Source organism: Protobothrops mucrosquamatus, unplaced genomic scaffold (assembly GCF_001527695.2).
Source record: "Protobothrops mucrosquamatus isolate PMUCROS unplaced genomic scaffold, P.Mucros_1.0 scaffold665, whole genome shotgun sequence".
Lineage (NCBI taxonomy): Eukaryota > Metazoa > Chordata > Lepidosauria > Squamata > Viperidae > Protobothrops > Protobothrops mucrosquamatus.
In genome coordinates, this window is record NW_015386953.1 from 1 (window position 1) to 14,348 (window position 14,348).

The window sequence follows — 14,348 nt, forward strand, 5'->3', positions numbered from 1 at the left end:
TACCATCCAGAGTCAAGGCAGGTTCACTCAAGTTTCATTTGAACACATTCTCCCCAGGCTTAATTCCAGTTGCATCATTGTTGGTTTTATTGTTGTGAGCCACCTAGAGTTCTGTTTATGATGAGTGGCCATACAAAAACTTTTAAATAAACAGTAATAAATCAAACCCTTGATTTATGACCACAATTAAGGTCAGAATTTCTGTTGCTAAGCAAGAAGGTTATGGGTGAATTTTGCAACATTTTGCCATGGTTGTTAAACAAATCACTGCAGCTGGGTGAATCATGTGGTCATTAAGCAAACCCAGGTCCCCCCGTTAACTTTGCTTTCTGGAAGCCAGCTGGAAGAGTTGCAAATGGCGACCACATGGCCCCGGGAACCTGCAACCGTTGCAAATACATGGAAGTTACCAAGTGCCTGAATTTTGATCACATGACCACAAGGATGCTTAACAGTTAAGTGAGGTCAGTTGTAAGCAGTGGTGGGATTCAGCCAGCTCGCACCACTTCAGCAGAACCGGTAGCTAATTTTTGTTGTCCAGGCTCAGAATGGACTTCCGGAAGTGGCATCCACACAGAGAACCAGTTGTTCACATATTTGAATCACACCACTGGTTGTAAGTCACTTTTTTCAGTACCACTGTAACTTTGAATAGTCACTAAATGAATGGTTGTAAGTTGAGCTCTACCTGTAAATAAATAGATATTCTGAAGGAGGCTTCACTATACTACTCCCAGGTAAGTATAACCTTTAGAATGTACCTTTATTCTGATTTAACAGTTACTCTATACATTTCCCTTTTATTGCTGTTGTTTTCAAAATAGGATTTATTACTAGTTATGGATTATACATGAATGGCATTCTGGTGCAGAATTCCTCAAAACTGAACTATTATATTTCTGGCCTTTCTCCTTGGAGTCTCCATGCCTTCAGAGTTCAAGCATGCACAGTAAACGGCTGTGCTTTGGGGCCGCTGGTGAGTTCTTCCATTTACATTCTGAAAATGTAATAAATGTCATTTGATACTGAATATCAGAGTAATGGTGACGATTCTCAGTGGTCAGTATTAACCCATCTGACATTTTACAAAAATGCCATTAAAAGCTGCAATGGATTCAAATAACTTACTACTAAGCACTTTTTCAAAATATCATATAGATACAGTAAAGTCAGAGAATTTGGGAAGGGGAGAAATGAGGAAAAAATGTGTATAATTGAAATTAAGGGAAGTTGATACATTTAAAAGTCATGACTTGCTTTAATCTGATTTATAAGGACACAATTAAAGAATCACTATTCCAGAATGAGGAAAAACTTGCTATCTCTTCCTTGCCTGAAAAGTATGGTGTGAAACATTCATAGAAGATCAAACAAATTATACATCACACCTTGAAAGATGTTGTCCAAAGTGATACCTTGCTTTAAAAAGCTATGAGTTTAAAATTAAATATTTAATGATGTAGTAAAGCAGCAAACGATGCATGAGAATTTTTAATATGAGTTTCTCTTCACATTGAAAGCAAACATTTTATAACTTAAATGATATTTATATTGTTCTTTTATCTTAATCATTTTACAGTTTTGCAATGTTATGCTCTCGTAATGCATACTTTAACAGTGTAAAATATTATTGTGATGTGCCGTATAAATTTCTTTATTATATTTCCCCGATTAAAAAACAGTTCAAGCACTATATCGTGTGGTGTCAAGTATAACATATTCTCTGCCTTTGTGGAGCTGAATTTATCCCCCCCCCAGTAAAATCTGTGACATAAAACCTCTCATTTTCCTCATCTTACTCAAAACAGGGGAGAAAAATCAGAAGTACATATTCTAGCACTTCTGGCAAAATTTTACTTAACAACCTCTCAGTTTGTAATAACACCTTCACTGTGTGAAGATTACCCCAGGAAAGGATATCACAATTTTTTTATTTTTATTTTGTCTGGGGTTTTCCATTTTCTTCCCAAGATTCATTACTTTAAAATGCTAGTAATATTATTCATCTATAAAACAGAATTGTGGACCTTATTACCATTAAACATTGTAGAGCTTGAATGGGGCTGATGAATATTTACTCTCGAAAGCACAAATGGCTTTTTATCAATTTTTTTACATATCTATCTATCTATCTATCTATCTATCTATCTATCTATCTATCTATCTATCTATCTATCTATCTATCTATCTATCTATCTATCTATCTATCTATCTATCTATCTATCTGCATATGCATATACACATATGAATGATTGACACGTTTAGGAAACAATCCTTGTTAAATTGTTGCTGTTTGTCTTTCATATATTTCTTACCCCATAAGCCTATTTATAATGCATGAAAATTGCACAGCAATGACCGTGCTGGTAGAATTACGCCCTTAAAATGTTTGCTTGTTCTCTTTCAAGTTCTCCCATCCCAGGTACAACATCATTATTTGTAAGATCACTTCCCATGTGACATTGATGTAGTTTATTTGCCATTTGCATTATCTCTTCTGATAATATAGTGTTTTCAGCACAGGTCCTCCTCTTCTACAGTGGTTACAAATCCTGTACCTTAACTGTCTCTTAATTGATCTGTGATTATCTGTATTACTTTCTCCAAAATTAAAAAAAAACAACACTCTATTTTCCTGACCAGTGACCCACCTCTAGTCACAAAAACTGAAATACATTTCTATTTAAGAAACACAGGCCTAATCAGGATATTAAAGTACCAGAAGCACATTTGATTTTCTAAAGTATTTCTCTCTCTCTTTACCATTTATAACTTAGCTGTCTGATTCCTTTTAATAGAAACAAGGGCATCTCCCAACAGTAAGGTGATATTCTGCTTTTGGCTATTTTTAATACAGATCTTTTATTTAATGTGCCTGGAGTAAAGATTTGTATCCATAGGTATGAGAATTGCTTTTGCATAACATTTTAAATTTTTTTTCAAGGAAGTGGCATGTGATTTCAGATTTAATGAAAAGCTAGGAAATTCATAGTTAAGAATATTAACTATATTTAAAGAGAACATTACTTAAAAATCTGAACTAGTTTCAGTATGCTATTTTTAGAAATAATTGCTATTATTTCTTTTTAACTGATCTAATACATCCTGACTAGAAGAGTTGTCCCAAAGACAAATGAGAGATAATGTAATGATATGAGAGATAATATCAGATATATTTTGAACACTATTGAGGCAAACATGGAGAAAATAAAAGCAAAAACAGAATTTATCTGAAGAAGAAAAGCAATATCCGCACCAAATAACAGAATTTAATATCACCATTAAACCATTTAAATACTTGAAACTGTACTTAATGAAAAATAATAAAGACTTACTTAAAAGGTAACTTAGAGACTTAATGGAAGATATTCTAAGTTTGAAAAAATTAAACTTGTTCTGATAAGGTAGAATATTAGCAGTAAAAATGAATATTTTACCAAGGATTAATTTTCTATTCCAAATTATTCCAGTGAAAATTGAAGACAAGGTATTAAATAAGTGGCAAAGACAAATAACAGGTATTATATACTCAAACAAAAGACCTAGGAATAAACTCAAGATTTTTCAAGTTAAAGTAGACTGGCATTAACAAATCTTAAACTTTATTATTAAACTAGCTGGACTAGATTACAGACTGGTTTCTATAACTCTACAATAGGGTTACCGGTAATGTTGGAGCAGGAATACCAAAAGGGTTACAGATCTTTGGTTGGATTCAAACAGAAGTATGCAATGTATCATTCAACTATAAATAGTAAAAACATGGGATAAATACAGAAATTCTTTCCACATGGAGCAAAGTATGCAATAGGGTACCCCAAGGCTCTGTCTTAGGCCCAGTACTTTTCAATATCTTCATCATATAAGAGCTGTGGTGGCACAGTACTGCAGGCTAACTCACTGATCACTCCAGGAGTTCGATTCCCATTGGCTCAAGGTTAACTCAGCCTTCCATCCTTCTGAGGTTGGTAAAATGAGGACCCAGATTGTTGGGGGCAATATGCTGACTCTGTAAACTGCTTAGAGAAGGCTGTAAAGCACTGTGAAGTGGTATATAACTCTAAGTGCTATTGCTATCAATAGGGGATAAGGGATGGAAGGGGAACTCATCAAATATGCAGACAACATCAAGCCAACCCTCCAAATGATAAGCTCAAGATACAGAAGGATCTTGACAGACCTAAACACTGGGCCCTATCTAACAAAATGAAAGTCAATGGTGAAAAAAGTAAGGATCTACATTTAGGCAAGAAAAATGAAATGCAAAGTATAGAATTAGTGGTACTTGGCTCAATAGTAGCAATTGTGAGAGGGATCTTGGCGTCCTAGTGGACAATCACTTAAATATGAGCCAGCAGTGTGCTGCAGCTGCCAAAAATCCAACACAGTTCTAGGTTGCATTAACAGAGGAACAGAATCAAGATTACGTGAATTGTTAGTACCGCTTTATAATGCCTTGGAAAGATCTCACTTGGAATATTACATCCAGTTTTGGTTGCCATGATATAAAAAAGATGTTGAGACTCTGGAAATAGTGCAGAGAAGAGCAACAAAGATGATTAGGGGACTGGAGGTTAAAACATAGGGGTGACATAATAACAGTGTTCCGATGCCTAAGGGGCTTCCCAAAAAGAGGGGGTCATCCTATTTTCCAAAGCACCTGAAGAGAGATCAAGAGGCAAGGGACGGAAAGTAACCAAGGACAGAATTAATTTAGAATTAAGGAGAACTTTCCTGACAGTTAGAAGTATAAATCAATGGAATGACCTGCTTTTAGAAGTTGTGGCTGCTTCAACATTGGAGGTTTTAAAGAAGAGATTGGACAATCATTTGTCTGAAATAGTATAGGGTTTCCTGCCTGAGCAGGGGGTTGGACTAGAAGACCTCAAGGTCCCTTCCAACTTTGTTATTCTCTTAAAAAGATTAAACTGGAACTTGCTTTACAGTACTTGAGAGGATGTCATACAAAAGAAGGGGTCGACTTATACCCCAAAGAACCTGATGACAGGACAAGAAGCAATGGGCTCATTAAAGAGAGATCCAACCTTAGAACTAAGAAGAAATTTACTGACAGTGAAGACAATTAATCAGTGGGATGGCTTGCCTCCTGGAGTTGTGGCTGCTCCATTGCTGGAGGTTTTCAAGAAAAGATTAAACAACCATTTGTCCAGGATGATATAAGGTCTCTTGATTTGGATAGGAGATTGGATTAGAAGACCTTCAAGGTCCCTTCCAGCCCTATGATTCTATTATATTTTGTTCTTAGTAAAATTGAGGAGCTATAGCTTAAGTCATCAGATTTATTCCTCCATTTGCAAGTTTCAGAAATCTGTGCTAATGGTGGGGAGAATACTGGACCTCATTTTCCAGTAACCAGGGAAAGCTGATTTAATGTTGAGAAGCAAGCTATTCTTCCTCAGTCCAGTATTAATGCTTGAACATAAAGTATTGCATTTTTATGAATGAAACTGTGAGGTCGCTGTGATTTGCCTAGGCAGACAAATAAATCATTTGAGGATGGATGTAGAAGTCATTAATGACTGTACAGGACATCCTTTCTTAACTTTTCACCTTTCAGACCTATTGGAACTGTAATTCTGACGTTACAGTGTATGCATGTTTGGTGGACACTTTAACTGATAGAGAAAATGAGATGTTTCCAAGAGGACTAGCAAAAAGAACTGGACTAGAGCCCCAGGACTTTAAATCTGGGCAAAGACTCAGCAGAATTTACAAACAAAACAAAGACATTTCAGACAACTATGATTATAAGTAAAGCCCAGCAACTGTTTCTTATCAGAATCACTGTTATGGACTTCTGCTTAGGTAGTATTCTTCTGTAGTTATATGGAAAGACTCTACAGAATGCGAAAATGGTAGCTGGCTATGGACCTGAAAAGTAATGAAAGTAGATGCACAAGTATTCCCAGTTATTGTCTCAAAGGATGGGTGGTATTTTTAAATCTTCAGTAGGAAATAGTAGCAACAAATGATATTAATGATAATTGATATTATTAATATTTATTCCACTTACATACTCCAGAAGTACAAAGAAAATATTGTAATAGGTTTCCTGTCCATCTCACCCTGTCCAAGAATAATTTTATTATTTGGATAGTTTTAGTTTGTTTGCTTGTGGTCAAAGGTAAGTGTAATATCTTTCTTAGCAATGTATTTGGATATAGAAATTTACATTAGAGAGAGTAGAAGAAAACATAGGTGCAGCACTGGTAGATTACAACACTATTTTCTCTTTCTTCTTTCTTTTATGATACTCAGGTAAAAGCTCATACAACTGAAGATGTACCTAAAGGAAACATTGAATTGTTTGTTATTAATGATAGAGCCAAAGAAGTTAAAGTGAAATGGTTTCCTCTGAATGAACCCAATGGGCAAATAATGTATGCTGTTCTTTTCACTGGAATCTTCTATGCTGACAAAGGTATTTCCATGTTGATACATTACTGGAGAGCTGAAGCTTTACTTGCTCCTTAAGATATTTACAGAAAAAGTGTTTTATTAAAACGTGAATCTGATATTGCTTCAATCTAAAGCAACACAATTGCTTTAAAGTAAAAACTGAAAACATTGGTTTTGATGGAACTTGAAAATATGATGTTTGGCCTTCAGCAATCATTCTTAAATGTTGTTTCAGACTTACAAGTATACCATCACCAATCTACCTGGGGAGGAATCTCCTTTCTAATAGAATTGTTTAGTAAGCTGAATGTATCTCTGTGCATTACTGTGTTGAATTATATCAATGTCCATAGAAAAAAGAGCTTAACTTACTCATGACTAAGTTAAATTGACTATAATGGTCCTATTCAAATTGTATCTGTGTCTCTATTATATTTATATAATTTAATTTTTAAGGCCACCTGACCCATTAACAATTTCTGGGCAACTTACAATTATATCAAAGTAATGTGGTCTTATTTAATCCTGTATAGTGCCATAATAAATTAATTTCTCCATAAAGGAGGTTTCCATCTAACTCTAGAGTTTGCTGCTTAGATGAATTGTTTTGCGCTGGTGTTTTTATGGTGCTCACCATCTTCTGCCATTATTATTATTATTTATTTATTTTTATATAGCAAAGTATTAATAGTAAGATATTACATCTGGCATTTTCACAATTTTGGGGGGATCACTTTGGTTAAATTATTTGGCTAAATTTGTGAATTGTTTTTTTTAAAAAAAAAAATATTGTTTTTATTTTACCTCTGTAACAAACAGAGAGAAAAGTTCTTTGGACATCATGTAGGAAGACTGATTAGAGGTCTGAATTTGGCAGATCTGTTCCAGCTTCCACAAAATCTATTTCTTATTTAGTCACTATTATTTTACAGAGTAATTTCAGAGGAATAAACATTTTCTGACAGATTTACGGATTGGGACTTGCCATTATTTGTTTTATTTTTTCCCCTAAGATTAGCCCTAACCCTAAGATTTTTTTTTTCTTTTTGGTTACCAAAAACTATGCTGGCAGCCTAGCCACTATATTTTATTCTTGTCAGTACTTCAAAAAAATCATTTGGGGGAGGGGACGGCAGATCAAAGCCACAATGAAAAATAGTAAAGAACATTTGGAAAAAATATAGTTCATTTTGTGAAAATAAATCTGTTTTTCAGAAAAAAACACCACCCTGTTTTGGGGGGAAAATATTCTTCTTCTCTTTTATAAAGTGAAGGCTTTGATGGTTCTGCTGTAAAACACTTGTAGGATTATAAAGTGAGGGAATGATGGGGGTGGGTGGGTGAATAGAGAATCAATATTTTGGTAGGGCTTATGACAGCTAAGTCATTTCCACCAAGGGAGAAGGGTGAATAATTGAGAAGATATATTCCCCTTTGTGTTTAATTTTGCATTGTTTTTTTTTCCTCTGGAAAAAAAATCCTTTTTTCCTTCTAAGTCATGTCATTCCTGGTTGTCATCCCATCTCTCAGACCATCAAAACTATATTAAATGTTGCAAAGCTGTGTGGCAAGAGAACTTTCAAAAGTCAGAACCCATTTGCAGAGCAGCCCTTGTAGAAAATGTATTCTGTTCTCGGAGAATTTTCCTTCAGTTCTTTCCACTGAGAAGTTTACTGATTTCTCCCAGTGGAATCTGCTGGAATTTATCGGTTCATGGTTGGCAGTCACAGATTAAGGTAAATGTCGATCCGTAATGACCTTCTACATGTTAGTATTGCAGTAAAGCTGGGCTTTTATGTCAAAGATATCGGAGAGGGAGCTATTACACATGACAGGGGTGATCAAGGGACTCCAGACCAAGGCAAGCATTATTAAATATTGACTAGTTCTGTGATTTATGTAGAGCTGGAGGAAAAAAGTGACTTTTTAACCATTATATATTCTTCAGCAACGAAAACCAGCCATTTATCTCCTGCTGGTAATAAAGCACACAGTGCCTGCATATTTTAGTATAGAGTCAGGGGTGGGGATAGGGAGGGCACATGGGCTTATAAATGAGATGGACTCTTTCTTGATAACATTTCGGTTGGTTAATTGCCAAAAGCAAAACAAGTCCATTGGAAGCAGAGACAAGTTTTGACTTGGGAAGTTCCTCTGTTGCTTCAGGTTGGGAGGAAAAGAGGAAGGGGAAAACCTATTTAAGAAATGGACTGCAAGAGGAATCTTTTCATTTTCTCTTCCTCCCATGAAAGAATCTTTGCTTGGCAATGCCAAATAAATAAAAGTCATTTCAATGCAGTGTCCCTTACAAATTCTAAATAGCTATTGTGGCTGACATTTATGCAGGATATTTTTTTTGGGAGGGGGTAGTTAATTTCTATGCAAGAAAGAAATTAAACATTAATTCAGCAAACTTACTTATGACACCATCTCCTCATAGATTTACATAGAGCTTACTGAATTGTCTGGTAGTTAATTGGACATTTCCTTCACATAATGACTGTATTTCATCCATAGTTGCACTGTCTGGTAAAAAAGACAGCACTAAAACGTTTACGTTAAGTTGCACTGAAACTTAATTTGTACCAAAAAAAACCATTGAAATAAAAAAAAATATGGTTTTTCCCATTCAGGTTAGCTGTCCCCTAGTGGGAATTCAACGCTGCTAATGTAGAGCACTAAATGATAAAGACATTAGATAAATGATAAAGACATTCAGACATTAGATTTAAAAATTAAAAGTGAACAGATTACAGAAAATTATATAACATAGTGATAGACTTTTTTGTTGTTGTTGTTGTTCATGTTCGAGACTCTTAACTTGGAAAGTTTTAGCTATTTTGATCTGGCATTCAGAAAAATTTGTTCAGGTTTCTATTGGTAAGCCATATGATATAATGCTTCATATATTGAGCCCACATTCTCTGCTTCATCTAAACATATGTCAGATGACAACTGAAACCCCTCCAGAAAGGTTGTATTCATTTCCAAGCTGGGTCAGTGAGAAGTTGGATTGGATCCTGCAACATTATCCTGGGACATATATATTCCCCTTCATTCGTGTATTCATTTCCTTTAAATTTGCACATGTGTGTATAGTATATATACTGTATATATGAATAATAAAAATAGTAAAAGCAAAGGGCTCAGATTTTTTTTTTAAAAAAAATATTCTTGAACCTTAGTTATACAACTATTCAAAGCAACATTAGATCAATGAAGAAAACTAAACAATCATTATCAATGTTACCTGGTAGAAAAAACAGTTAATTTTGAAATAGTGATGCAATCTTGTTTCATGTAATTTCATAGTATGTTCATACTTTGAACTTGGCAAAGATTTTTTTAACAATGAAAAGCAAGCATAACAAAATAACAGGACAGAATAACAGAATAACAGAGTTGGAAGGGATGTTGGAGGTCTTCTAGTCCAACCCCGTGCTCGAGCAGACAAATGGTTGTCCAGTCTCTTTTTGAAAGCCTCTAGTGATGGAGCACACACAACTTCTGAAGGCAAGCTGTTCCATTGGTTGATTGCTCTCACCATTAGGAAATTTCTCCATAGTTCTAGGTTGTTTCTCTCCTTGGTTAGTTCCAACCATTGTTTGTCTTGCCTTTTGATACTTTGGAAAATAGTTTGACCAAGCAATAGTTAATAGTAATGCCGCTGAAGAAAATGTTTGAAATGTATGGATATATATTTGTATACTTTCAACAAATTAGTCCATTTTAGCTAGGATTGCAGAATATAATCTTTGTAAAATGTGGCTAAGTCAAGACATTTTTTTAAAAAAAATAATACAACTATTGCCACTTTTCTATAATGGGGGGAGACAAATGTGCTTCTTTTCTGATCAAACAAGTGATCAAACAAGCACAAGAATTGCTAAGGGAGGAGACAGTATTGTGTCAGTTGGCTTAGCTTTTTGCTAGACTAAATCACTTATAATTTCAGATGGGAATTGCATATATGAATAATGGCCAATTAAAAAATCCTTTCTCCCTGCATCTTGAAGATATGGTATATTGAGAATTGTTGAAGCAAAATTTATGTATCATTATTCTTTGTGTGAAATATATATTATGTGCATAATAACATTTTTTGTTTCAAGACATATTACTAAATATTAATATCAACCATACTATTGATTTAGTCTATGAATAGTGGCACTTAATTTGATTGTATATAGTTTTTTACCTGAATGTTTATTCAAAATGATGTTATAAAATGATGCTCCCAGGAGTAGTAAGAAATTTGTATAAATATAATTAGCACTAAGATGGATAATGTACATAAATCTTTTTTTTAAGTGGTTGTCTTTGAAAGTGATGTTCATACTAGCATCTGGATTTTAAGCCTATCCAAGAAATTTTCATGCAAAAGTGAGTTGAAGAAATTATTTTTTTATTTCTAAGACTGTATACCTAAATGAAGGTGCTTCCTATTATTAGATTCATAAAGTAGATATTAAAACAAGCCTATAGTTTTAAGCATTGTTTCTTGCTCTGAAAGTTTTTCAGAAGAAAAGTTTATTATGGGGCATGGACATAGACTTTTATGCTATGGTATATATTTATTTAATCTAAACATATAATTCACTTAGTCCTCAGATAAGGTAGAGAGTAGATCAATTTACAAACAGAGTTAACAGCTAAATGATTGATTCAGTGATGCTGACTCTTAAGTCACCGAATTCTACTGGACAACATTGTTGTTGTATTATTTTTATTCAAAAGCATGCAATATATGAAATCACTTTCATGTTCAATTGGTAAAGCCAGGATCATATTGAATAACAAATGGAGACATCCATTTTCTATATATTATTCTAACTTTCTGTAGTGAATTTTGGCATTATCAGTATTTATTAAATCTTATTATATCTATAGTTATATATACCAAAAAAAATGGAGTAAAATTGGTCTGTGATCAAATGGACTAAATTATATCAATTCATTGTTGCTCAAAAAGAGTTTATTTTGTTATTATAAAATCAATTGCATCCCACTTTTTATACTCTGGAGTCACTGCCTACAGTTGGAATCAATGAAAGTGCAAGTGACAACAATCAGCCTGGATATTTGATTATGGACTTAAGGACTTTTTCCTTTGTTTTGCTCAAATAATCTTTTTTTCTGCATCGTCCCTGGAGAATTGAACATTTTTATTTACAATAATTCTGAACACCAGTCAAATACACAAAAGGGGGAGAGGATAGAAAGCCCATAATTGATTATTCTGGGATCTTTTTATTATATGGAAAGATATACTAGTGCAATTGTTTTTTTCAGGTGAATAAAGTCATTATATTAATGGGCTTGTTTAATATAAGTAATAATGGTTGTAACAGAGTTTGTGTACTTTATGTAGCTGAATCATAGTTACTAAAAGTTAGTAAAGATCTTTTATGTGAAATATTTAGAACATGATTAAGAAAGATTTACAGAGGCCAAATGGCTCAGCTTCACTGCCTTCTATAGGCTTAGTTCCACCTTCGTTCTTGCAGAAGCAGAATAAATTATTTTAATTTTCTTAATGAAATATTTTGCATGCTAGGAAATGTGTGCATGCCCTCTGTGCAAGTTTGTAAGTCTTCTAAAGATTACTGAAGTCTTAAAGTTATGTGTATTATACTCTTTCAACATACAGATTAAACACAATCTGATGTGAATATATTGAAAAGAGGATGGCATGCTTAAATTAATATACTAGGCTGTAAGTAATTCTATAAAGTTTTTTGTGGTAAATGGTGATCTAGAATATTAAGTAAGTTGTTCTTATTTAATCACTAGACAGTTATCATACCCATGTAGTTTTTGGAAATCATTTTAGTTCTCATTTGTGTCAAAGAAGAACAGAGGCAAAATTTAATGCTATTAATGTGTTCTTGTTGTTCAATTAAAAGATACAGTTTTACTTTCTTTACCTCATGACTCTGAGAAACAATTAAATTCCTCCAACCAGACAAGTGTTTGGCTAAGCAGCTGGGTAAAGAATCAGGATTTGGGAGATAGTTATTTTTGTTTCAAAAAGTAATGAAGAAGAAGCATTGACAATTGAATTCATGAAATAGGGGCAAGCTGGAACATTTATAATGAACATGACTAGCATCTTCTGTTAAGACCCCAGCAGTTAACCCATTTTAAGAATACTGTACTGCAATAGATATTTTAGAACATAGAATTTTGAGATTGTGATCTAATAATAATATCTAACTCATATTCTTATTCAGAACAGGCAGAAACATAGAACTGTAATTGAAAGAGATGACAAGGATCATTCAATCTAAGTCCCTGCAATGTATTGGAAAACTAATTCGAACCATCCATAGAAAATAATTTATTTCATTATATAGGGAATTTTAATTTTATTTATGAAATTTATATACTGCTTTTTCTCCAGTATCTCAAAACAGCTTTCATTTTATCCTTTATAACAACCCTGTAAAATATAGAAGAATGAATGATTTTATTTATTGATTTCAATTTATAAGGCCATGCATTTCAACATCATGCATCTCAACAACAATTATAAACATATAGTAGCAATAAACTAACCATAATCCCCCCATACATACATGTTAGCCAAAATATAAACTAAACCCTCAGTACAACCATCCCACAGGTTCTGTCATATATTCTGACCTCCTTGGCCAGTATCATAATGAGATCTTCAAAGGCATATGAAAGGCTGCCAGGATCAGGACTAATGTAATCTCTGTGGGGGTAATGCTCCAAAAAAGTGGGCACTAGGAAGAAAAGGCTATCTACCTAGCTTTTGCCAGATGGCACTTTTTAATAAATGGGACCAAGACGTGCTTCTCCTGCTGAATATGATGGAACATATCCCTCAAATAGTTCCTTTGTTCTTAACATAGGATAAAGAAAATTGGGGAGGTAAAAATAGTAATTGAATGAGGTAAAAAATAGTAATTAAAATCAGGGATGTTGTAAAGGGAAAAGGGATTATGTCAGTACAATCAGTATTTATTTACTTATTTACTTATTTGTTTATTTATTTGTTTGTTTATTTATTTATTTATTGGAAATCACTCATAGCAAAAAGGAGTGGAGGATTAGAGGACAAGTTTCCTATGTTCTTTGGGTGAGAAGAGGAGCGAAAAACTGATCTAAAATCTTAAAGATTCTGTTCAGATGTGGCTTCATTAGCCAACACTTTCTGGAAAGTCCTACCAGCCCTGATTTCATTGGCTTCTCACATTAGTTATTTTGACAGGCACTGCAATCAATGCACTGTTATTGTGTGTTTTTTTTCACATGTTGCTAATTGGAAATATTTAAGTCAGACTGCTTTTATAATTTTAGTCTATTATAGAGAATAGACTAAAAGTTGGTTTTGAAAGATGACATGCAAATAAACAAACAAACAGAGAAGAGCAACAAACAAACAGAGAAGAGCAACAAAGATGATTAGGGGACTGGAGGCTAAAGCATATAAGGAAAGGCTGCTGGAATTGGGTATGTCTAGTTTAATGAAGAGAAGGACGAGGGGGGAACATGATAGCAGTGTTCCAATATCTCAGGGGCTGCCACAAAGAAGAGGGAGTCAAGCTATTTTCCAAGGCGCCTGAAGGCAGGACAAGAAGCAATGGATGGAAACTAATCAAGGAGAGAAGCAACCTAGAACTAAGGAGAAACTTCCTGACAGTTAGAACAATTAACCATGGAACAACCTGCTCCAGAAGTGGTGAATGCTGCAACACTGGAAGTTTTTAAGAAGAGACTGGACAGCCATTTGTCCGAAATGGAATAGGGTTTCCTGCCTGAGCAGGGGGTTGGACTAGATGACCTCCAAGGTCCCTTCCAACTTTATTATTATTATTATTATTATTATTATTATTATTATTATTATTATTATTATTATTATTATTATTATTATTATTATTATTATTATTATTATTATTATT

At 33.9% G+C, this 14,348-nt stretch overlaps 1 protein-coding gene across 1 annotated transcript in view; it reads left to right on the plus strand.

The window, feature by feature from the left end:
* Nucleotides 1-824: 824 nt before the first annotated feature.
* USH2A (usherin) overlaps nucleotides 825-14,348 on the plus strand; it is a gene marked incomplete at its 5' end in the record, with an annotated part of 188,964 nt that continues 175,440 nt past the window's right edge. The window contains 2 exons of the mRNA XM_015818019.1: nucleotides 825-976; nucleotides 6,280-6,442. Coding sequence (XP_015673505.1) covers nucleotides 825-976; nucleotides 6,280-6,442 — 315 coding nt within the window. The remainder of the gene's footprint in view (nucleotides 977-6,279; nucleotides 6,443-14,348) is intronic.